At 44.4% G+C, this 26,517-nt stretch overlaps 2 protein-coding genes across 7 annotated transcripts in view; both read right to left on the bottom strand.

The window, feature by feature from the left end:
- Positions 1 to 250: 250 nt before the first annotated feature.
- LOC308382447 (cysteine and histidine-rich domain-containing protein 1) lies at positions 251 to 15,368 on the bottom strand. Its single transcript, XM_080860175.1, has 11 exons — positions 14,909 to 15,368; positions 13,754 to 13,803; positions 12,505 to 12,561; positions 11,839 to 11,993; positions 10,481 to 10,584; positions 9,377 to 9,429; positions 6,600 to 6,670; positions 5,046 to 5,148; positions 4,171 to 4,290; positions 2,383 to 2,445; positions 251 to 971 (listed from the first exon to the last, which is right to left on the bottom strand). Exons 1-11 carry the CDS (start codon positions 14,970 to 14,972, stop codon positions 636 to 638), a joined length of 1,176 nt encoding a protein of 391 aa, XP_080716301.1. The 5' UTR covers positions 14,973 to 15,368; the 3' UTR covers positions 251 to 635.
- Positions 15,369 to 19,903: 4,535 nt separating this feature from the next.
- LOC308382325 (phosphatidylinositol-binding clathrin assembly protein) overlaps positions 19,904 to 26,517 on the bottom strand; it is a 63,048-nt gene continuing 56,434 nt past the window's right edge. For all 6 annotated transcript variants that reach the window (XM_080860042.1, XM_080860046.1, XM_080860047.1 and 3 more), the window contains one exon: positions 19,904 to 25,429. In XM_080860042.1, coding sequence (XP_080716168.1) covers positions 25,415 to 25,429 — 15 coding nt within the window. In that variant the 3' untranslated portion in view covers positions 19,904 to 25,414. The remainder of the gene's footprint in view (positions 25,430 to 26,517) is intronic.

Below are 26,517 nucleotides of genomic sequence, written 5' to 3'. Positions count from 1 at the left end.
GGGTTACGCCCATGAACGTAATAAACTATAAATGTAATATAAATCTGCACCTTTTAAATGTAAAATCACAATAACGTTTGTAGGAAATGAGTTGTTACAATTGAAGTAGGCAACAGTTGTTATGTTTGTGGGGTTATTACGTTGAAAAAGTGCAGATTTATATTACCTTTGTGGGAGGATATTTTGTGTAACAATGGTTGCAAACCTGAATTACTAGACAACTGAAAAAAAATGGCAAAAATATCTTCAGTCAGTTATCTTCAAAGCAGTCTGTTTTAATTCACATTATAACAATAATAACAAAAATAACTCGCCAACAGTAAATGTCTTAAACATTTTTCTTTTCATTTTACAGCTGTAATCGTGAAAGTGTGTCCCAATGCAGTCGCACCTGAGATCACTATATAAGCCAGTTTAGTTCAGACCCACGACAAACAGTCAATCTCAGTGTCATTCTCTCTACATTCTTAATAAAACACCATACATAAAACACCAATAAAGCACTTTTAGCTGCATTCTTTTGCATGAAAGCTGCTATATAAATAATGTTTATTATTATTATTACATTAAAAAGGGATCTATACTTTCTAGGGGATGGAGGTTTCTGATTGTTGTGGTTGTTGTTTCTTGTTTGTTTATTTCTTTGTCTCCTTCAACTCTGGTGTGTCTGTGGCCTCCTCCAGCTCTGGTGGCTCAGCCGCCCGTGCCTGCTCTTCCTCCTCTATCTTCTTCTTCTTCTCTTCCTCCGTGTCCGAATCAGACCAGTCCGACTCGCTGATGTCGTCGTCGTCGATGTCCCAGTCTTGCTGCACCGGCTGCTCTGGTTCCGCGGGGTCGTCCATGTCCTCCTCGATCTCGGGCTTGAAGTTGGGGTCCTCCAGTTTCCCCCAGGCCACCGCGTCAGCCTTCAGGAGAGTCACCTCCACCTTAGACGGCACCATGTTGATAAAGCTCTTCTCCACATCAGCCACCTGAGATGAGATATATATATATATATATATATATAGAGAGAGATATATAGAGAGAGATAGATATATATATATAGAGAGAGAATATTTACAAATCCATCCAGGGGCTAATCCATTTTGGGGCACTTTTTCTTAAAAGTGTGGTTGTTCAACATCCATGGTGACTAATAATTAAGAATTGCATTAATTTTGCTGTGTAGTTCTGTGCACTTTACATTTTGAACTGACAACTTTTTTTCATATGGGAAGGCAGAGACATTCATAACATTGTATTCAGTGTCACTGGTGGTCCTTTTGTAATACCAACAGGTGCACTTCGTTGTGGATAAGTAAAGGCTATTTTGCTACATTTTTGTTTGGCATGATGGCAAGGTTATTTAGAGGAACATTTCTCAGTGGTTTTGTTCTTTAATTAATGTTTGTAATTATAATTGAGTAATTTGTTGAAATATAAGTATTTAATGAACAAAGAGGGAAATTCGCAACTCTTTATTGTAACTTTCACTTGCTCCTGCAATTTCATCGCAACAAACACTTAAAAATAACACTGCGACTTTCATCGCAAGTTTTTGGAAAAGATCCTACAAAGTCATTTAAGGCCGCAACTATCGCAAAAAAGGTTGGGACTGGCTAGTGAGAAGGGTAAAACCCATGGGTGCTAGCGGATAGCACGCCTCTTAAGGTGGTACCAGGGAGTGAGGTTTATTCACCGCACAGCACTACCGGTTCACGCGCATGACAAGACATTCTGACAGAAGCACCTCATGCCACCAGTTTATCTACTCAAGTAGGCTCCATCAGAGCCCTCATGGTGTATCAATACATCACATCATCTCACAGCTCCCCCTATAGGATTTACAGAGAGAGTAGCCTACTAAAAACATAGGCCTATCTTAATTAAAGTATATAGCAGGCCTATGTAGCCAGTAATGACATTCTTACTGCATGCCACCCGCTGATCTAGGCTTACTCAAGCGCATCAGAGCCACTTTTATAACAGGTAAGGAGTTTTCTATTCCACTCTCCGCTCCGAACCCACCCACCCACAGGCGACAAGCTCTTTCCTCAAACTTTAATGGCCGCTGCTGACAGAATAATAGAGTTTTGATTTGCGGTATTTATTGTGCCGATTCCCGTGCGCGCCTTGCACTGAATGATTCATCGTTATGGCGCGAGATAGCGCAAGCCGCTACATTCTCCTGGAAAATTGAATAATGTAAATGGGGTGGATTTTATTTACTGAAATGATTCATCATGGGGCCAACGTGCCCAGATACATCGGTGGGAGAGCGCGGAGGGGTAATAAATAAAATGTCATGAGCGGGCGAAACGGGGGATGAATAAAAAGGAGGATGAATAAAAATGCGAATAAGAGGCAGCGGGGGATAACAGGAGGGGGAGACAAATAACTCACCCCCCAAAGGTGGAAGTCCTTGTGGAAAATCTTATGATTCTCAAACTGGATGTGACAGGTCATCTGTGAACGGAAGAAAGAGGGAGGGAGAGAAAGACAGAGAGAGAGGGGGGGGGGTGACAGAGACAGAATGAGAAGACAATATACTTGAAATTATGATGCCATTATTATTATTATTATTATTCATTACTGTGAACAATTGAAGCTGGAAACCGCATGTTCAGAAAGAGATAATCCTGCCATGTTTGTTTGCCCCCACACACCCTCCCCAACACACACAAACACACTGTAAAAAGGTTTCCTAGCTTTGACCATTACACTCAGAATCAGAATCAGGTTTTATTGTCCAAGTAAGTTTGCACAAACAAGGAATTTGACTTGATAAAGTGGCTCTCAGTGTGCTTACACAGAATATACTTAAGCAATATAGATCGAGTGCGAGTGGGGTAGGTAAGGGATATTCCCACGGGTGGTGTTCGGCCGTAGCCACGAGGAGGCCGAGTGGCGCAGGTAACAACACCCGTGGGAATATCCCTTACCTACCCCACTCGCACGAGTTGGGATTTCCTGGGATATTCCAACTCATGGAACGTCTCCCGTCCAATCAGAAACGGCTAAATAACTCGATAGAACCCAATTGTTTTATAAATCACAACACAAAACAATACAAACAGTGCATACAAGAGGAATGCCTATACACAGGAGCTGTGAATCCTGTGGCCTACTGCTTGTGTTTACAAGCCTTTCAGTTAAGATTTCTGACTCAAAAACCTAGGGAGGACATTTACCCTCTCAACAAGTACTTTCAACCCCTAATCACCAATTAGCAACAGTAGGATAATTAGACCGAGCTGAGAGATAGCATCCTGCGCAGTGGTAATGTGATGGTGCTAAGAGCAACCTGATTGGCTTGGATGCTTTACATAAGTGCATACACCCACAGACAGCTAGATGGCGCTGTTGGCACCATTCACACAACAAATGTCACACAGTTAATAGAGAAAAGGTCCATATTCAGATGCACATCAGCAAGAAAGTTTAGAATCCCCTGTTATAAAAGATGTAGGTATGTATGTGTAATTTTGTTTTATGTATCTAATGCTGAATATGTAAAGGTTTTTAGTAAATAATACATCGTATTTACTATTTTTAAATCTCAATCCACAGACTGACTCATTCACTTGGAGAGAGACTTCATATGCTTGACAGTTTTATGACATTATCTGCGAGAAACCATCGCTATTATATTGAGGAGAGCCATTACTGACTCTTCAAGTCTCAGAGTGTGTTTCTATGGTGACTCATCTCCGTGGGTTTAGACCGAACACATCACTCCTCAGATGTCAACATATCAATCAGTAACTGGTGAGAGGAATTAAGTAATGCATTTTGTCATAATTCAATAGGTTTTAAATATAAATGTTGTAACAGTTTTAGCAATAGCACTCCACAAAATAAACATTTGAGCTTGTGTATATGTCCATATTTCGCCTGTATTGAAATGTGTCGTTCGAGTTCGAGTTGTCTTTGACTTGTGTAAGCATAACCCTCCATCTCAGCTGATATTGCTCACATAGGCCTCTACCCTTATCCCTATCAGAGCCTGAAACTATGCCTCTAATCTGACCCTAGAGGTACAGGCACACAGACGCAGGTGATGGGTAAAGGTCTGAAACTATACCTCAAATCTGACCCTAGAGGTACAGGCACACAGACGCAGGTGATGGGTTAAAGGTCATTTTCATGTCTAGGCGTATGTCACTTCCTGCCTGGGCAGCGTTCACTCACCACGGTGCGATTGGCCTCCACGTAGGAATGCTCAGGGTTGGCGTTCTTGGCGTAGATGGACACCACCACCTGAGCGCCCGTCTGATGCCAGTCAAAGCGACACGCCACCTTCTTCTTGTCCTGAGGGGATAAGGGGAGTGGTCAGTCTGTGTTTTTGTTAAAGTAACAGTTTGCAACAATTATACATCAGGATTAGGGTTAGGATGAGCAGTTTTACCTTAAAATAACAGCTTGAAAAAAATTGGGCCGCTACAATGACTTTTAATATGGAGAATCGCCACCGTGCCATTGCCATACCAGGGTCCGTAGGCATATAACTGCTAAATGTAAGATTGCCTGACGCCGCTTGGCTTTCTACTGTCTGCCGAACTAGTAAGTAGTTTATTTGCTGTCTTGCTTTGTCTTGTGTTGCACTTGCTTGATGTTTGACTGTGTAAGGACAGTTGTTGATCCGGAATGTTTCTTTAAGTCTGTGTTTTTGTTCACCAACATTGATCATGCTGTACTGCATTTTATGATTTGTATTGTAATGTTTTTTCCCTGGACCCCAGGAAGAATAGTCTCCACTACGGTGTAGACTAATGGGGATCCTTAATAAACATAAAACAAACTGGAAGGCAAGTGTCAAGGGTCTATGTGTCTCAAGGCAATGCAGGTCAGCAGTGACAAACACAAGTGTGACAACGCAAAATATGCCAAACAGTCAGGAAAATCAGGACACGTGTGACACTTGTGACGTGATGTCCTAAAATAAATCAAATCTAAAATCTAAAATGACAAGCTGCGCAACAGTGCAACAACAAATCAACAAGCATCATTGGTACTCTAATGTGTTTTTATCTATTTAAGCTTTATGTTAGTGTGTGTTGTGGTACCTGTCTGGCAACCCAGCGATGTTTGCCGACTGTGCAACCCTTCTGGTCCAGGAACTCATTGAAGTCGACAGTCTTTATGCAGCAACAGCTCCAGTACTTGTATCTGCATGGGCGAGGAAATTGCGAATCGGAACACAAATGAATGAACAACTTAATACCGACAAACGTTTGTATTTGCACGTGTTTAAGATAAGTAGACGCAGGCCGAGAAATGAACGGAATAATTGCACAGACAATAATGTCAATAAGGAAACAAACAGACAAAAACCAGGACATCAACAGAGGTCTCAATAGTTGGGGTTGTGGATGAGGTAAAGGACAATAGACTCTGTAGCATCTGTAGAGTGTCTTAAACAGACGGCCCAAATAGTGTTACTGGAAGAACTCCACTGTGAGACACACTCACGCCACACTCTCCCCCTAGGCTCTGCTCCAAAACCAACTGCATCCTTTCCAGGAAGTCCATTAAGGCACAAGACCAGAGAAATGTACTGAGCAGGCATAAAGTCATTTAGGGGGTGAGGGTGGTGGTGGTGGTGGTGGTGGTGGGGGTATGAGCTTCTAAGCACTGTGATACAGATCCCTGTTCCCTCCTGAGGATGTGCTTGGAGGAGATCACAGAGACGGGGCCAAATAGCTGGAGCTCCTACAGGTCATTCCAGTGAGCAGTTTAATTAGATTGAAACGCATTCAGGGACCCTGGCTGCCAAGCTCCACACCCACCCAGCCTCTCACTGATGGAGCTCCACACCCACCCAGCCTCTAACTGCTGGAGCTCCACACCCACCCAGCCTCTCACTGCTGGAGAGTTGAATGCATGGAGTCGCTCCACACCAAGCCTCTTACTGCGGGGTGGGCAATTCATTTCCCCAAGGGGCCACATGAGATAGTGGGACTGTTGTGGAGGGCCGGACCGATAGGCTGAACTCAATTCAGCATGAAAAATTAGCATGTTTTTGCAGTATTAAAGGTGTGCCCAGACGACCAATACACATGGCACATACAAACGCACGAGAGCAAGCTTGCAATGCAAGCTTAGTATACGAATTAATAGTAATATCAATTTTTATCGTTTAACAGCTAATTTACCAGGGACAGCCAAGGGGCCGCAAATGGCTCTGGGGCCGCACTTTACCCAGGTTTAACTGCTGGAGAGCTGAATGCATGGAGGCCCACATAATGAAGTGGCCTGAATGCTGAGCACATTTAGCACTGTTGTGTCGTTTTCAAAGCCACTGTAATAACCCCACATCATCAGAACCTCCGTTATATGAAATAAATGTCCTACAGCGCAGGATCAGCACATTCCTCTATCCATTTCAAATACACACAAGGTAATGCCTGTGGATATTGCAAAATATGGCACCGCATCTTAGGCTATATGTTTGTGTGTATCCATAGTGGTGTGAAATGGGTTAGTTCTGTGTGAGGTGAGGCTCTGTAAAGTCTAAAGATGGGGAGAGTCTTATGGGTTTAGTTCTGTATGAGGTGACGCTCTGTAACGTCTACAGATGGGGAGAGTCTTATGGGTCGAGTTCTGTATGAGAGTCTTACCCTTCATGGAAGACCGGACCTCCAGGGTGGTGTGTGCATGGCTCTGCATCGGTCTTCGCGCTGTCGTACATCTAGTACACACACACACACACACACACACACACACACACACACACACACACACACACACACACACACACACACACACACACACACACACACAGTTTGAGAAAGAGAGAGAGAGAGAGATAAATACTAACATCTCATACATGTATACTCAAACAGACAGACAATATTATAGCAACACTCACACACATTTACACACGTGCGCACACACACAGTCAGGTACAGCACACATACACCCCCACACACACATAGACATAGCAGCTGCTGAACAGAAAGGGGAAGACAGGGGCACACACACACACACACACACTACCTGCTCTGCACTACGGCAGCAGTTTAGCGGGCCCTGTTCTATATTCAGCACTATGACTAAAGTGATTTCTGCATGACGGTTTCAGGATCTCTTGCATACTCGCGTACTGGCCCAAGAACAGAAGATTTCAACTTCACAGGCTTAATGTACTGCCTGTCACGTGCAGCAGGTTTTTGTGGAGGTTTCAAAGGAACCACTCTATTGTTAATTATCATTTTTGAATGGCTCTATTGTCAGTTATTGTTATTGGCGACCTCTTATGACTCTCCTTCCTCTTGTGTCTAATCCCCCTAGTGGCCAGAGCCTGGAACAACTGTAACTCTAGGGAGGATGAGAAGAGGGGAATGGTTGCTGCTTTGGACCCGTTGCTGTTTAAGTGGTACTTGAGACCTGACAGGTGCATTCATATGCATTCAAACTATAAACACCAATCGACACACACACACACACACACATACACACAGACAGCCAATCATGACTACAACCGCACACACACACACACAACACTCTCAACCCCATTTTCACATTACATAACAAAAGTGAGGCATGCTAAGCAAAACAATAACATATGAACAAACCAAACCAATCCGTACGTATAGGGCCGTTAACCCTGCATACGCCAAGCCTAAGCCGTGCCTGACACATGATCCTGACACCTTAACTCAGGTAGTGCAAGCTCGTGCACATCCCCTTCAGGCTGCAACCGAGGAAAGGGTCAAGTTAAAACCAGCGCTCTCAAAACAGCAGACTTTACTCACTACTACTGTAGTGGCAGGACAGTAACGGACTGAAATAAAGCTGTGTTGAATTCCAGGAACCCCAGCATACATCCCCCCCCCCCCCCCCCCCCCCCCCCTGCTTCATAGAGTTGGATCTAGGCCAGCTCCTTGGAGACACACACACTAGCACTAGCTTTCTGTCAGTCTCCTTAAGTGCACATGCATATGTGTGTGTGTGTGTGTGTGTGTGTGTGTGTGTGATGTGTGTGTGTGTGTGTGTGTGTGTGATGTGTTTTTAAGATGCTCTGCAGTAAACTCTGGAGGGTTCCTCTGCACCAGATAGGCATCACCCTCCCCCAGCATCCCCTGTATTCCTCCAGCTCTCCCCCTGCTGAGGATGAGACTGACACATCTGTGTACTGCTCCACGCTATGATCGAGCGGGGCTTTGTCTAAGCGGGCGACCTCCTTCAGCAGGGTAATTGGCTCTGGCGTGTATTTGATTAAGGTGTCATCGTGGGCTAATCAGGGACAAGTCAATGGGACCCTGCTGACTGCGGAGGAGATTAGGAGGGGGGTTTTAGCACGGAGTGAAATTAAAAGTCACTGGGGATGTGAACCTGTAAACTCCACGGGCGCGTGCTAGGCTTTCCCGGGACAACCCCTGTAGCCTTGAAAATCCTCACAGTCGATTTGAAATGCCCTGAGGGTGGTGAATCTACAGTGGAACAGGGGTGCTGTTGCTCTATTTCGCCACAAGGGGGCGCTTGAATGTACAGAGAATCCATCTTGACATTCCACTGATGTTCAGATTCAGTGTCTAGCCTCACAGACAGACGTCTGCTGCATTTGCTTTATTACAGCATGCTGGAGGCCCACGTATAGCATGTGTTCCTTTGTGCACAAGGCCAATAATGGCGGTGTTTCTATTGTACTAAACAAACGTCATCATCTAAGAAGGCTGAAATGCAGACAGTCAATCTCTCCCAGACACTGTCATGTGTCCTCCCTAACAACCATGCATAAATCCATGACAACCGTGAATAAATCTTTTCTTGTGTCTTTGAGCTTTGGCTTGTAAGGGCAAATTGTGCTACTTTGGGTGTCCTCTGAAGGCGTAAGCTATTTCTGTTTCTGTGTTATTTAGTGTTGAGACTGTTCACAGAGGCAGAGAGATGAAGGGTGATGCCTATCTGGTGCAGAGGAACCCTCCAGAGTTTACTGCAGAGCATCTTAAAAACACATCACACACACACACACACACACACACATCACACACACACACACACACACACACACACACACATATGCATGTGCACTTAAGGAGACTGACAGAAAGCTAGTGCTAGTGTGTGTGTCTCCAAGGAGCTGGCCTAGATCCAACTCTATGAAGCAGGGGGGGGGGGGGGGGGGGGGGGTCATCATTTTCAGGAGGGGTGACAAGGTGGGTGGTGGGGTGGGGCTTTGTTTTGACAATGAAATGTCTCAGTTTGGCAACAGGTAATGAGGTTTAGCTCAAAGTGCAACCAGCAGTAGAGAGACAGAGAGAGAGAGAGAGAGAGAGAGAGAGAGAGAGAGAGGGAGAGAGAGAAAGATATATACAGAAGTTACCACCAAAAGACATTTTCAACATTTCTATTCCTCATGACAAACACTGCCTGTAAGCGTGTTGACACCTACCGTCTTGCATGCAGGGTTCTTGCACCTTGTGCCGAACATGACAACTTCTGCGTCTAGAGGGTGGAAAATAAAAGAGACAGATAAGTGGAGAGATTAGGGAAAAAGCGTAATGTAGCATGTAAAGCGTGTTTATGTAGCATATAAAGCATGTTTATGTAGCATGTTTATATTGCAAATGTAGCATGTTTATGTAGCATTTATATGTAGCATATGTAGCATGTGTATGTTGCATATGTAGCATGTTAATGTAGCATGTGTGTGTGTAGCATGTGTATTATATTATGTCAATAAATTAAGTTTTAAGTAGTATTGAAGGACACTTAATGAAGTTTACATTCCGTTTTCATTGGTCCAAAATCTGCCTGTTAGAAGTCTGGATGCAAGTGAAGAGTAAATGCAGTGAAGTGAAGAGTAAATACAGTGAAGTGAAGAGTAAATGCAGTGAAGTGAAGAGTAAATGCAGTAAATGCAGTGAAGTGAAGAGTAAATGCAGTGAAGTGAAGAGTAAATGCAGTGAATGCAGTGAATGCAGTGAAGTGAAGAGTAAATGCAGTGAAAAGTAAATGCAGTGAAGTGAAGAGTAAATGCAGTGAAGTGTAGAGTAAATGCAGTGAATGCAGTGAAGTGAAGAGTAAATGCAGTGAATGCAGTGAAGTGAAGAGTAAATGCAGTGAATGCAGTGAAGTGAAGAGTAAATGCAGTGAATGCAGTGAAGTGAAGAGTAAATGCAGTGAATGCAGTGAAGTGAAGAGTAAATGCAGTGAATGCAGTGAAGTGAAGAGTAAATGCAGTGAATGCAGTGAAGTGAAGAGTAAATGCAGTGAATGCAGTGAAGTGAAGAGTAAATGCAGTGAAGTGTAGAGTAAATGCAGTGAATGCAGTGAAGTGAAGAGTAAATGCAGTGAATGCAGTGAAGTGAAGAGTAAATGCAGTGAAGAGTAAATGCAGTGAAGTGAAGAGTAAATGCAGTGAATGCAGTGAATGCAGTGAAGTAAAGAGTTAATGCAGTGAATGCAGTGAAGTGTAGAGTAAATGCAGTGAATGCAGTGAAGTGTAGAGTAAATGCAGTGAAGTGAAGAGTAAATGCAGTGAATGCATCCACACCTTGTTTGGCATCCTTCTCCTTCTGGGTGATCTCCATCTTCTCCAGGAGCTGGGTCAGGGAAGGAGACACCTTCACCGCTAGCTTGGACTTGGTCTCCTCTGCACTATACACACAAACACAGCGGCGTTACAGTGTGTCCTACTGGGGAGATATAGGCAGTGTGTCCTACTGAGGAGATACAGGCAGTGTGTGTCCTACTGAGGAGATATAGGCAGTGTGTGTGTACTTCTGAGGAGATATAGGCAGTGTGTACTACTGAGGAGATATAGGCAGTGTGTCCTACTGAGGAGATATAGGCAGTGTGTGTCCTACTGAGGAGATATAGGCAGTGTGTGTGTACTTCTGAGGAGATATAGGCAGAGTGTCCTACTGAGCTGATATAAGCAGTGTGTCCTACTCAGGAGATATAGGCAGAGTGTCCTACTGAGCTGATATAAGCAGTGTGTCCTACTCAGGAGATATAGGCAGAGTGTCCTACTGAGCTGATATAAGCAGTGTGTCCTACTGAGGAGATATAGGCAGAGTGTCCTACTGAGCTGATATAAGCAGTGTGTCCTACTCAGGAGATATAGGCAGAGTGTCCTACTGAGCTGATATAAGCAGTGTGTCCTACTGAGGAGATATAGGCAGTGTGTCCTACTGAGGAGATATAGGCAGTGTGTCCTACTGAGGAGATGTATGCAGTGTGTCCTACTCAGGAGATATAGGCAGTGTGTCCTACTGAGGAGATATAGGCAGTGTGTCCTACTGAGGAGATATAGGCAGTGTGTCCTACTGAGGAGATATAGGCAGTGTGTGTGTCCTACTGAGGAGATATAGGCAGTGTGTGTGTCCTACTGAGGAGATATAGGCAGTGTGTGTGTCCTACTGAGGAGATAAAGGCAGTGTGTCCTACTGAGGAGATATAGGCAGTGTGTGTCCTACTGAGGAGATATAGGCAGTGTGTCCTACTGAGGAGATATAGGCAGTGTGTGTCCTACTCAGGAGATAGACACACAGTCGAGGCCACACAGTCTGCACAACTGATGAGATATGTGAAGAGAAATGTAAATAGTAGTTCCTGTAACAAGCGTTAGCTTCCCATAGTCTTATAAGTATATGAACCAAGAGACATTACCACTATTACTGTGACTTTTCACAGCACCTGCAAACAAAACACACGTTCATTTGCTTGGCAAAAAAAGTGAAAAAGTGTAAAATATGTCTGTGTGTGTCCGTAGTATGTCTGTATGTGTTCGTAGTATGTCTGTGTGTGTGTGTGTGTGTGTGTATGTGTGTGTGTGTGTGTGTGTGTGTGTGTGTGTGTGTGTTTGTGAGTGTGTGTGTGTGTGTGTACAAGTGTGTGCAAGTTGTCCACCTGGGTCTCTCTTTCATCAGAGCCTCGGCAGATTTGGGTCCCCGGTAGATAATCTCGGCGCCATTCTGTTGTTTTTGATCTCCCTTATCGGACGACACCTTGGGCTGCAGAGGCTCCTGGGGCTTCTCGTTACTATGGCGCCCGCGGGTGCAGCCCTGGAGACGAGGGTAGAACACTGGGTTAGGCCTGGCCTGACCAATCAGAATCATAGGATCTCTGACCAGCCCCCACTATATGGTGTTCTATTACAGTATGTGTTGCATTGTATGCTATGGCGTTAAACAAGCGTTCTTATCAGCCATCTATGTGGTAGTCTTTGGAGCTGCTTGCACTGGTATAGTTCAGTTTCTATAGGAATAGGAATTGGAATAATTCTATAGGAATAGGAATTGGAAGGAATAAGTAAATACATGTATTCATTTATTTCTGTCTAAATGCATGGATGTGGACATTTATTTATTCATTCATTCATTTGTAATTATGGCAGGTTTGGTCCTCCATACAAGTTATGGTGGTGTCTCACTATGTATGTTCCCATCAAATAGATGTGAATTGAGTTATTATAAATGTGAATTGAATTATTTCGGTGTGTGTGTGTGTGTGAGTGAGTGAGTAATTGAGAGGGGGAGGGGTTGGAAGGAAGAGAGAGAGTTTCGGCTCACCCACCTTGATTGACAAGAACTCAGAGAAGTCTGTTGTCCTCTTCCTACAGCAGGACCAGCCCTACAGACAGGAAATAAACCACACATATTGATGAGCTCTAAATCGCATCGCCCCGATGCAAGTACGACTGTGGCAGATTCCTCTCAATCAATTTAAAACATCCCCTTTGTCTTTAGCAGAGACATCCATCACACTCTTCCGCTGTGGTGTTCACACACCCATACATTAATCATTGCAGAAACACACAGCGAGAGATGCTGACGGCCCAGTGAAAGACAGACTTGCCCTCTACTGTTAGAAAGAACTCAGCCACAAGCGATGTTTGTTCATTTCTATTACTATGGACATTCCCCCTCCCTAAGCAGAAATTCAGTGATTTCACCTTGGGTAGGTTTATAAGAGGAGAAGTTCATAGAGCTCTTAAATCAAGACAGTAGTAATTAATATTAGCATTATGGGAATTTCTTACAGGGACAGGTGGACTATGGGTTATTTATTTAAGGGTCCCTCCTCTGTTTCCACAAGATCACTGGACCAGTAGTGACAGCAACTCCAGCTTGTATGGCTAGTGGAACTGAAGAACAAGATCCCCTGCAGAACCTTTTTTTTTCCTTCCTAGAAATATCAATGGAATCCATGATGCTGACTTATAATACAGGCAACGGTGGGTCTTAATGTGACGCCAAATGTTGGTATAAGCAAACTGACATGAATTTGCCATGATTAAGCAAGATGTTGTATATTTGTAGACACAATTACGCATTCAAATTGGGTATTTATCTACCTACGAAAAAAGGTCCTATCTACGCCAGGCTGGACAGGTATCTTGAAGACAGCCCAACATGATGGTACTGTATTTGTGTCTCCCATAAGCACATAGTGGTGAGGGTGTTAGTCCTCTCTTTTAGGGAGATGCTTCACTCTCCTGATACTAAAACACCATGGGCTCATATCCCAAGGAATACAAATACATAGGAAATGCATATGGCAAATTAATGTAATAATGTAAAAATCTTCATAATTATGTAACGTAATTATGTAAAAACATCATAATTATGTAACGTAATTATGTAAAAATCAAACATTATACTGTCCCACTGTATAATACAGTTACCGCACTGTGGGGGTAAATGTGTAGCCACTTTAAGAAACAGGTTAGAAATCTCCTGTGTAGGAACATTCACACCCCTGTGCGGTGCAGACCCTGTGTGAGTTTTAGTTTTTGATCAGCCTTTTGTTCCTTGCTGCTCACCTTTAGCGCATCGTGGAAGATGGGTACCCCAGAGTGAAAGAGACAGGCATCTGATGATGGCAAGGATAGAGAGAGAGAGAGAGAGAGAGAGAGACAGTCGGACAATAATTACACACATTTACAATTAGCCATACCATACCCATTGGTAGCCATGTGCTAATATGGCCTATGCTAGGTACAGCGTGTCTTTGTGTTGTCACGCCATACCATACCAATACCATACCCATTGGTAGCCATGTGCTAATATGGCCTATGCTACAGCCTACAGAAACAGCGTGTCTTTGTATTGTCACGCCTATCAAGACCCCATCACTTAAAGCCCTTTTCCACCCGCCACTTCAGGGAGGTGGAGGGGAAGGGAGGGGTGAGAGTGTGTGTGTGGGGGGGGGAGGGGGGGTTGGGGGAGGCACCATATAAGGACGATACACACAGCTGTCAGGAAGGCCACTCTTTGGGGTATTCTTGTTGCATATGGCTGGCCAACCTTTTGGAGAAAAAAACTCCACACAGCAGGATGTGTCTATCTGCCCTGTCTATCTACCCTTGACACCAGAAATGTGCGTTTGTTTAGTTATGGCTGACACTCTGTGATGAGCTATTTTCATCTGTCTAAAGTAACACATCGAAACTCAACTAGTCTCTGCGTTAATCGGCCTACTGTACAACCATATATTGCCATTATAGAAAGTCTCCTTTCTAATCTGTCATCAATAGAAGTCTTGTTTAAGACCCATTGGTGGCCATTCTAAATGAATGAGGATTCCTACGTTGAAGCCACGCGCTCGCGTTCGCGTTCGCAGAGACCTTGGACACCAGCTGCAGTGACCACCTGTCTGTCATCATCGGTTATTAAGGGTGCCAAGTGACAATGGCTTTAAACAGGAGCAAAAGAAACGGTATGAAAGCAAATGCTTTGGTCTTTAACTGATCCATTTGCTTAAAAAGGAAACACAAAGCATTTCTCTGGATTTTAGTGAAAGAAAGCTTAACTACAGAAAAAAATACAGAAGACTACTTTCATGACTGTCAAGGCCTTAGCCACTGGTATACTTCTCACATACCTCTATACTAGTCTGTTGGTCTTAAAACACTGACCCAAACAAGGACATGAGAACCAATGAAAATACTTCCACGGCCCGGTAGGTCAACTCTTACCTTTTGAGTTCTTGTCCTTGTCAAACGTATCACCACAACCTTTGTTGTAGCACAAGAGAGCCATCCTGTCCTCAGTTGAAGGCTCACCTCTTTCAGTGTGTGTGCACGTGTGTGTGTGTGTGTGTGTGTGTGTTTTCAGTCACTCCTGTGGCTTCTGTCCGCTTATCCCGATCACTGGCCCCCTTCTGCTCCTGCCTGGGGTTGGAAAGCAGACACTGCCTTCCGGCTGCTTCCAGAACTTTCTGAGATTACCGGAGAGAGGAGGAGAGCTGTAGAAGGACCTGTTAATTTTGCTGGACGTTCTGGAAAGAGAGAAAGAGGGCAGGGGGGGAGAGAGAGAGGGAGGGGATACTGAGAGAGAGGGACAGCATGGGACAGGGAGAGAGAGAGAGAGAGAGGGAGGGGATACTGAGAGAGAGGGACAGCATGGGACAGGGAGAGAGAGAGAGAGAGGGAGAGAGAGGGAGGGGATACTGAGAGAGAGGGACAGCATGGGACAGGGAGAGAGAGAGAGAGAGAGGGAGGGGATACTGAGAGAGAGGGACAGCATGGGACAGGGAGAGAGAGAGAGAGAGAGGGAGGGGATACTGAGAGAGAGGGACAGCATGGGACAGGGAGAGAGAGAGAGAGAGAGAGAGAGAGAGAGGGAGGGGATACTGAGAGAGAGGGACAGCATGGGACAGGGAGAGAGAGAGGGAGAGGGAGAGAGAGAGAGAGAGGGACAGGGAGAGGGAGAGAGAGAGACAGCATAGGACGGGGGAAGAGAGCGGGAGTGGTGGCGGAGGCACTGTCTGGAGTTGCACTGAATGAAGGCTATAAATAGCAGGCGTTCCTCTTAGCTTTGCTCTGGGAGTGCAGCTGTCGGAGTTTATCTGGCAGCTCTGGCATGCCTCCACACCAGTTTGCCTGCCTGCTGAGGTGGGGGCTGGACAGGCTTGAGTAGGGGGCACATACTGCACACAGACCACACTGATATGGTATACCCCTACGGAAGCACAGCAAAGAATGCATACTTAGTGGAGTGGTCAGTGTGTTTTGTTTGTCAGTGAGAGTCGTCCATCAGTCAGTCAGTATCAGCGATCTACTTCCTCCTTCCCGAATGAATGTCCTCATCAAAGAGTTCCTGTTCTGTAACAACAGCGAGGTGCATTTCTCAAAAGCAACATAAACAACAACCATTATTGAATGACTGTTGTAGAAATCCTCTATTACTAGGCAGTCATACCACCACACCTCCAGGACGACTGGACGGTGAGGTTGTATGTCTTATTGGTGCTGGACGTGCATGTTCAGTCGATAGCGATATATTTTGAATTATATTTAATAGATAAACAACGGAGTAAAGTTTCCATAATATATATCAACATAAAATGCATCCATGTTATTTCTATAAAAATGGTAGTACATCTTTCATTTTGATGCATATTTTCCCCCAGATGAATCTGTATATTTTATGAGCCCTTTCTGGAGACAAATCCTACATCTGTATGCAAACCGTTACCCGAATTGTACATTTCAAACTATATGAATTTCAATGCCTCCCATTTCCTTGTTTGTTGATTGTGTGTATAAGTTGAAAGGCTTTTTCAACGTGAGGGGTCTTTGTTTCATCAGGTTTGAATTTCCACCTTGTATTTTCAGCAGAAGCACTTCAAAAGGTGTAATCAAGGCTGCATTCAAAAATTGCAGGACTTCCGTAACAGCTGATAACAGGGAACATCTGAATGGAGGCTCTCTTGTACAACATTTCATTATTTGTATACAAGACATTTCTGTTTCGAATTGTAACCGGCACTTCAATAACATTTTTGGAAAGTGTATTTTGGCCAGAACCTTCAGTTACCAGGCACAAAAATGTACTTCTCCGTATTTTCATGCTTTATGTCTTGAAGTGTTAGGTTCCGTTAAAAATTCACAGAAGGTCTGAAGAGAAACTGGATGAATTCATGGGCATGATTTGGCAGCACAACTTTAGCTCAATATGCCAATTCTGGTGATTTTCTACTTTTGTTGAACTCCAGTTGTTAAGAATAAATTGGACCATTGCTTCAGATAACCTTTAATCATTAAATGTCAGCCTTCCATTACATTTTTACTTTAATTAAATATATTCAATATGAAGCTCCCTATTAACTTCGTCAGTAATCAGTATTTTTTTTGTTTTGTTTCAAGTGGAAATTCTCTTTCAAGGTAGAATGCATTCCAACTCGGAGACAGCGTTTCATTACAACTGCAATACCTCCCTATTGATGAGCTGTATTGTTGTCCTGGCCACCAAAAGGATTGACATTTGAGAGAGTTGTGTCTAGGCTGACCAATGTACGTGCCGAATGTCAAGAGCAGTGGAAGCACACACAACAGCAGGTGACAAGTTAATGTATGGAGGCGGCTTGCAGTTCCGTTTCAAAGCTAGAAATGTGTTTTTATTAAGAAGAAATTAGTGAAAAATGTGGGAGAAAAAACATTTATTCACATGGTATTTCACTCATGGTTTCATGTTTCAAGATCTTGCAACCATAAAGTGTTTCTACACAAGTACAGACCACACAACAGACAAACAGAAATAACTTACAAAAAAATTGGCCAAATGTGTACGAGTTTAAAAAAAAATGAACATAAAAAGAAATATCAGCACAACCATCCACCACGGAACGAAAAGAACAAAGTGAAACAACTCTCCCATCAAATTGATCATGAAATGAGCACCAGATATACTTTTAGTCTTAGCAAACGTCACTGGATGTTCTCGAACGTCCATTCCCAAGCAAGTCCATTTAAAAACCCCAAAATCAAAAACAGCACATGCAGAGGATACGAAAGAAAGAAAAGAACGTTATAAATTAATTCAATGGCCAAAAAAACAGATCTTTCACATGTCTTAGTCCCGATCAATGGGACGTTAGCAGGCAGGTTGAGTGGACATCAGGTGCAACACCGTTAGGCTGGAAACAATAAAATCATCAGGTCATAATGCCTAATTCACTGATGACTTGAAAGGGTTTGTGGAGTAACAACAGCAGAGCGTTTCATAAGCAAGTTACATTTTGGCGTAGATGTAGACTTTTTTTATATATATTTCTTTCCCTGTTGGGAGAAGCTTTTTGTATACAAAAACGAAAAAAAGACACGCACACACTAACTGTGCATTCAGTACATCGCTACCACATGTTAATGGCGGCAGTTTAGAATTAGTTTCAAATCCATATCTGACAAAATGGCGGCACGTGCAACAGGAGAACCCAGAGGCATCCCGCCACAAGCAGCCTATGGGACGTTTGGGCCCCTACCGTAGATCTTGACAACATAAGAGTCCTATAAAAGGAGGCAAGAGTAGTTGATCACGTGAACACACACATCTCCACAGGGTGGCGCTCTCAGGCGAATGGTAACTACACCCTCTAGCACTTAATTTTGGCAGGTACCTCTGGGACAGGCCATCACAGCTGAACTCTTCTTCTTCCTGAAGGGTTGTGCATGCCGGGGGTTTACACATCACACATTTGACGTTTTTTTCTCCAAACCGCTTGAAGCCCCATTAGAGAGGCCTGTGGACAAAGAGTCCCGACTAACGTCCGACTCTGGGACGGACCAGAGCCAGATCGGGTCCAAATCAGTCCAAGAGTCGGCCGTTAACCTGGGTTACATCGTCTCACATATGTCCTGCTCTTTGATCACTAGTCCTACCGAGAGAGAAGAGCGAAGGTGGAGAGGCAGGGGGCTGAGTGAGTATCAGGTGGATGAACACCTTCCCCCACCCACACCTTATACTCTCTGACAGACATGGCATGGTGCCGCATATATACAATGAGCCTAGATGATGCCGATCAACCATGTAGTGATGCCCGCTGTTTGAGTTCCCAAACTCTAGCCGTGTTGCTCAGTATCAGACAGGGAATTGGCTAAACGACGGGTCAATTAGAGTTTGGCCAAATCAATGGGAGAGATTAACATCAGGTCAAGGGGTAAATATAAATAAATAAATCCCAACTAATTGCTCCACAAGCAAAGTAACATTCAGTGATCAATCGATTCTTACTTCAGCTTTGCTCCGGGTTTGGCGGTAGTCACCTGTGGTATTACCTGGACAGGACTGTATGAGGCTTGGTGTTGGCTTGGGTTCAGGGGACAACCTTGCATTCACCTCATGCAACATATGCAACAATAAAAACCACAATCACAGCATCATCATCATCATCATCATCATCAATATCATGACATTTAAACATGTAGAAAGTACAGTACTGTACAAGCCGAAAGGGTAGTTTAAGAAAAAAAGCATGCTTTTGTCACCGATTCCCAGAACAACCACACGTTCTGTACTATAAGGCAGGGGTATATGAAGTGCAAATTTTTATCAGAAAGTAAACATAAACAAACATAAACGAACACAAACAAACGTTGACATTTATTCAATCGAGGGGGAGTTGCGTAGGATATGACTCCATAAAGCAACAGTGATGGATCACCCGGGTCGGCAGTGAGTTTGTCAGTGGAGACAGAGTGATGAGACGGACCTTAGCTACAGGCCTGGGGTCAGTCTGAGCATGTTTGCTGGCTATGCTCATCAACGACTGTAGAAAGGATGGACAGCATGGCGTCACGCAATCAACAGGGTGAAACAATGAAGCAAAATGGCAGCCAGAAGTCTGTGCAGTAAGTGCTTTTGCAGCCAGAGCATGCGGAAATATTGGCCAGGTTAGCCCAGAATCGACCGTATTCGACCGTCAAATCTCCAAATCTCCATTTTTAATTCCTTTCGGTAACTTCACTTCTGACGATACACTATCCGTGCTTTTTACAGTCATTGATATTTACAGTTACCAAAGGGCTTACGAAGAACTGGACCCCAACCTGCAGGTAAGAGTGAAGGATAATGTTCCCATGGGACACCGTCTGACTCAAACCAAAGACTCAGAGATGCTTGACAACGATGGAACAAAAACATGAACGTACAAATGTTTTTTTTTAGGAATGGAAAATGATTTATTTCTTCTGATATAAACCAAAAAAAATGAAGTCAAATAAAAAAAGCCCATGATTTGTTTTTGTTTCCATGCTTATTAAAATCCTTAATGTTTGCATAAATAAATACAAATGTACAAAGGGGGAAAACCAACATGAAACATTGAGAAGGTACTGACTCCTGATTCTCCAGCTATCATTTGGCATTGACTATGAGCTAACAGGGCAGAAAAGAACTTCTGCCTTGACTGTCAAAACATAACAAAACGTTTCTATAGGATATAACATCTCTATATAATGCAAATATTTGTCACGTTCAGATCAATAGAAACAATAGAAAAAGGAAAAGAAAAATAATATGTTGCAGAGTATGAAGATATACATGTATATATATATACAGACTGTATGAAGCAGCAGCTAAGTCCAAATGAATACACACCTGTAGAAACGAACCAATGTAACGTATGAGCACAAGATTAGAGAAAAGAAAAATCGACAGAAAGAAAAAAAAATCCACACCACTTTTCCTCAGAAATTCCCTGATGACTGAAAGGTGGGGAGGACTACAGACACACACACACACACATACACACACTCATACACACATACACACACGCACACACACGTCCTACACATTCCCCCTGCAGATAATGCAGATAGACACACTACACTTCACCAAGAGTAGCAGCCTGTTGGGATGCCATGTGGGAGGAGCTTATGCTATGGACATGCAGTGGGTTCTGGGGACCGTGGCGGGATCAGGTTTTTCAGTAACACACAACGAACAAGGGTGTGGATTCACCAGGGCCTCACCGTCTGGTAGACAACCTCAACACTTGGTCCAGTCAGGAACAGGCAAAGGGGAAACTAGGATATGACAACGCGTTTCCCCGAATTTGCTATCCACCGCTGAATCGTTTGCACTGGGCAAGGCCAGTGAGGACTCACTATCCGAGACCTGAGGTTAATTCTTAAGATAAAAATAATAATAATAATAATAATAGGATTCTAGGGCCCATCTCTAGACCAGAGACCCCACTACGACATCCCAATGCAATGACTGTGAGGTACAAAGAATAGCCATTGCAAAAAACGAGCAAGATCAAACTAAAAAAAGGACATCAAATATCAAACTCACAGAGCACCTCATCGAAAATGAACATCGACATTGTTACGTTTGGCGATGCATAGCCGTGCCTATTCAAGATAATGGAAAAGTGACCTCGTACATCACACCCTTAACATCCACTGACATCAATGACTGGTTGATTTGGGAAAGATGGGGTTTCGTCCACCTTAACGTCATCGTCAGAGTCTCTTGTCCAGACTTAGTGACCGTATTTGGCTGTTTCCACACGTGGCAATTGAAAAACACACCCACCTGTGCCCCCTCCCCACCCCCTTTTAATTCCGGACACTTAACACGAGTTAGATTTTAAAAAACAGGACTACAGAGAAGATCATGCTTTTTTTCGTTCGCTTTTAAAGGGAACCCAATAGGAAACAACACCACGACACGGACCATGCAGTCGGCACACCGGAAGGGCCTCTCAAAAAAGTCTTCCCCATTCCTTTGTGCGCCTCCCTCTCAATGAAAACCAGTTCAAGATACACGAGGACCTCCACTACACAGGCAGGGACTGGGAGCCATGCAAAAGATTCAACAGATAGAAAGAAAACGCTAACAGAAGAAGAGGAGAAAGAAGAAGAAGAAGAAGAAGAAGAAGAAGAAGAGACCGATTTCCAAACACAAGGACAAAAGTGGTAAAAAATCTGAGAAAAACTGTGCTCATCAACCGCTGTGCCAAACACGGCGTGATACATTTCGAAGAAAACAAAAACCCCGACATCTACAAGTCTCTTCGAAGGTCGCTGGGAAGGGCCTCCGTAGATACCTCCGGCTCAGGTGCGCGCAATCACAACACACCCACGCATGCACACCCACGCATGCACACACACACACACACATACACCTCACACACTTTATATGACTAACAAACCCACTGTTTGAGTCATCTCTCTCTCTCTCTCTCTCGCAGTCCCAACACCTGGATCCTTCCATGAAGTGCATGGGGCACATCTGGTGGGCTACATATAGACCATAACAGGACAAGTACCCAACTAAACCCAGCACCAGTACTAAAAAACACCTAGGTTTGACAACTACCCATCTGATTACTCGACTCGCGCTTTCCCCCCCCTCACTCTTGAACACCAGACCAGGAGGACCGGGAAACCGAGTTTCCCCTGTTTCACCGTTTAATAAAGCACATGATCTACATAGAGATGCCTTTGGAGGAGAACATAACGACACACACACACACACACACACACGGTAGTCACACCGAGGGGCAGTGGTGGGGGACTAGGGTTTCTACCAGGAAAGTGACCCATAAGGGGTCACTAGGGAATACAGGACTGGGGGTGGGGGAGGTGACGGGCATCTGTAGAACTACCTAACGGCTAGAGGACAGGACCAGGACAAGACACCACAACAGCACAGGACTCCGACTAATCACTTCTTAAGACTAGGGACTGGCCACTTAGAGCACAGGTGTACATCTGGATATGGGGACAAAGGTGAGGGGGGGGTGAGGGAAGGACAGGTGGGGGGGGGGGGGAGGGGGGGTCCGACCATGAGAGAAAGGAAGAGGATACCCTGTCTGGTTTGCATTTTTCCTCCATCTGTGCATGCGTTAAACTTCATTGGTTTTGCCTTTTTAATCTTGCTTTGAGTGTTCACAGCTTTTACAGCTTCACTCCTCAGAATCCAGTAGGATTGCTTTGCTTTGAAAAAACTCAAAATCAGAAAAGGAAATGAAAAGGGGGAAGAAAGGTGCGCTGTCCATATTTTCAGTTCTCTCCTCCTCTCCTCTGACACACTGTAAACAGGGCGGGGGTTTTATGTGGGGGGGGGGGGGGGGGAATAATGTGCAAATGTGTATCGATCTCCAATGATCTTCTGCTACTAATTTTGCAACGACCGGCCTTACGGACACCCGAACCTCTTTTCCACCGTGACAAACAAAGGTGCATCTCAGGGGCACGGCGTAACGACAACACCCAACACTTGACGTGCCGGACGGCCACCACACACCGCCTACGCCTCACACCTCACAATCCCATGACATGGGGGTTCGTCAAGCCTTCCTCATCCTTCGGAAGGCAACATTCTACAACACACACTGATGCATGTTTATTTCCTCTCTCTCTCAACGCTACCATTCGCCCAACAGTGAGGTTATTTGAAAACTTCTAGAAGACGGAGGAATACCACTCCTTAGGCCTGCAGACTGTGCTACTTTTAGCCACCCAAGGGCTAATCAGTGCAACACTTCGCTTCTGCAGTCATTTTAAACGAAGGGGGTTGGGAGGGGGGGGACGTACAAGAGAAGGCCACCTGAAGGAGAGAGTCTTAAGAGCAGACGGATTCCGCAGAAATATCTAGAAAACAAAACAAACAAACAAACAAAAAACAAACAAACAAACAGACAGACCCACCAGGGAGTGAACACCACGAGGTGGGTGGTGTTTTTATGCTTTGGTTGAAGAAAAACAATATCAGATGCTCCATATATTTCCCCTTCAGGAAACAATCAAATTGGCAAATGCAATGACAAGCAAGTGAAATCACAAACAAAACCATAACCATACATTTATATAGAGACAAAGATTAGTCCGTCCTGAAAGCAGAGATGATGGTCAATCAGATTTAAGCAACTTTAGGAATTGGAGTTGGCTTCCGTTGGTTTTGATGGAAAATAACAGTTTCAATCCTGCTACTTCACAGCAGCTACATCGACCTGGCAAGCAAATATTAGATTTCTGAGGACAATTGAGGTCTGGCTTAACATGTACAGACCTTTGCCACAAACCACCAACTATTACGCTTTCTGAAATATAAAGGGCAATAATAACAGTGATAATTATAATCAAACCTTAAAAATCACCACCATTTCCCCGTTTGAGCCACCAGCCTATCACAAACATTTACAATGCCCGTTCCACCAGCAGGGGCGCTAAAGAGCTCTTTTTTCTTCTCCCCCCCATATTGCATCACACTGGCTATGGTTGAACGGGTGGCTGTGGAGACTGGAGCAGGGAGGGGCTTACAGGTAACAATGTTCCTTTGAGACCATTTTTGACGGCGCTACACTTCACAGGAGACAGTAGAAGAGAAGGGGCACATGCAGAGTGTTTACAAACATTTCGCGGTTGCCTTTAGTGACAAACCCAAACAAATAAATAAACAAACAAACAGAGAAAACAAAAAAAAACAAGAGAGGCCAGTGAGGAAGGAGATGGGCAAATATGGTCTTTATGTAGGTCATGAGAGACTTCACATCCAGTCTTTAGGCCAACTGCTGTGTGTGTGTGTGTGTGTGTGTGTGTGTGTGTGTGTGTGTGTGTGTGTGTGTGGTTGTGTGAGCGCGCGCGCACATGTTTTGGTGTATCTGTAACTGCGTGTGTATATGTGCGTGTGTGTGAGTATGACCTTCACCAAGTCTGAAACAGCACCTCCTATTGACCAACATCTCCTGTCACACCCACACCCACACACACATACATACAGACAGACAGACAGAGTGTACGATGCAATGACTGGGCTCATCTTTGATGAGTTTAAGAATCAGGATCGTGTTCAACGCCTTCAAGAATGGACAAGAGACTTATGGTTGAAAATGGCTGAAGGGCTTCTCAGAGACACGCCTTCACCATAAGGGAATAAAGTCAACCCATGTATTAAAGGTGGTTTGAGCTGGAGGTGAGTGGCGATGGATGACCTATAGATCATTCTAGAGAAAGATGACCTTGCATCACTGCATGCATACGAGCATTGCGAGTTTTCTTTCTTGGGAAACGGGATCGCACAACTACGGTTTGCAACATCGCTGTAGAAAGCTGAAACTTGAGACAACTAGACCAAGATGGAGACACACCTAACTTCCTGGGCAAATAGATGATGAAATGATATGAAAAGCATTTTTTAAAAAAAAAAACAAGAGAGACGGAGAAAAACAAAACAAAAGCATGTCACTGATAAGGTTTGGCCTAAAATATCTATTTACAAAACCTGCTCAGTGCCCTAATGTTCTTCTGCGCTGATCTGAACGACCACAGTGCTGTGTGAATTTCCTTCGTCCCTATAATCCTTCATACCTAACCTTTGACCTTTTCAGAAGAACCGCATGACATTTGACCGTTACTGAGAGTCCAGACACATTGTGCGTACTGTTTTATATGTGTGTGTGATCTGGGAGAGCCGTTTCAGACTGGTGCACAGGTAAGACACACATGTATAGGCACACACACACACAAACACACACACACTATTCTACACACAGACACTTCTTCCCATCTCCCACCTTGGAGCTTTTTGTCTTTCTCTCTCTCTCTTGCCCCTCTCCCTTTCCATGGGCTCCATCTTAGACTCTTCTCCTCCGGTATCTGGTGTTGATTAGGTTCTCCTCTTCTCTCTCATTCTCTTGACTCGTGCTGTGATGTTTGCCGTCACGTTTGGCACACGGACGCCCCACGCTGCCACTACATGAACTGCATCTGAGAGGATGGAGAGAGAGAGAGAGAGAGAGAGAGAGAGAGAGAGAGAGAGAGAGAGAGAGAGAGAGAGAAATGAGAGTGAATATCACTGGATAAATGACAGTTAGGCTTCACAACCCCACAGTCCCACACACACACACACACACACACGCACACACACTGACTAGACCCGGCAATAAGTGACGGTAGACATTTTCCCCCGGACTGACAGCCCCCAACAGAGCGACTGACACCCCCCAACCGGGCAACAAAAGGAGGGGGAGAGGAAGGGGAGATCAGGGAATTTAACTGACAGGTCAGTGGTTAGGGCTGAAAAATATATAAACATCAGCATCATTAAGAGGAAGCTCTGCATAAGCAGGAAAGAGAGGGAGGAAAAGTCAGAGCAAGAGAGAGAGAGAGAGAGCGGAGGAGAGAGAAAGAGAGCATGAGAGATAGAGAGAACATGAGGGAGAGCGGAGTAGAGAGAGAGAAAGAGAGCATGAAAGAGAGAGAGAGAGAACATGAGAAAGAGCAGAGTAGAGAGAGAGAGAGGACATGAGAGAAAGCGGAGTAGAGAGAGAGAGAGAAAACATTAGAGAGAGCGGAGTAGAGAGAGAGAGTATATTAGGGAGAGAGCGAGAACATGAGAAAAAGAGAGAGGAAAGAAAGAGAGAGAAAGAGATCAGTAAGATACAGAGAGACACACGCACACACACACACACACACACACACACACACACAAACACACACACACACACACACACACAAGAGAAGAGGCAGAATGAGCATGTGTTAGCCTAAAGCCCTAAACCCTAAGCAGAGAGGCAGGTCGGAGGGTATTAGGAGGCAGCTCAGTTACGGGTTCTACCTCATGCACGCTGTCCACTTTCCATTGGGTGGAGTCCTACGCATACAAGAGAAGCCATTGGACACAGCAGAAAGAACCCCCACACTGCCTAAGGCAGTCCCAGTGCACCCCAATACTGGATGTACATCACTCACACAGAGATGCTGGCACCCATACGCTTAAGTGTGCACAGCTGAATGTCTTCAAACGGTTTTGTGTGTGTGTGTGTGTGTGTGTGTGTGTGTGTGTGTGTGTGTGT

Source organism: Sprattus sprattus (genome assembly GCF_963457725.1).
Source record: "Sprattus sprattus genome assembly, chromosome: 21".
Classification (NCBI taxonomy): domain Eukaryota; kingdom Metazoa; phylum Chordata; class Actinopteri; order Clupeiformes; family Clupeidae; genus Sprattus; species Sprattus sprattus.
Note: the sequence above shows the minus strand (reverse complement) of the source record. Positions and strands in the feature narration are given on the sequence as shown.

Coding starts and splice junctions, on each gene's coding strand:
- LOC308382447 (XM_080860175.1), bottom strand. CDS start 14,972: ATGGCTCTCTTGTGCTACAACAAAGGTTGTGGTGATACGTTTGACAAG. Junction 4,291..5,045: donor ATCGCTGGGTTGCCAGACAG/GTACCACAACAC, acceptor TTATCCCCTCAG/GACAAGAAGAAGGTGGCGTG. Junction 2,446..4,170: donor TGGAGGCCAATCGCACCGTG/GTGAGTGAACGC, acceptor TTCCGTTCACAG/ATGACCTGTCACATCCAGTT.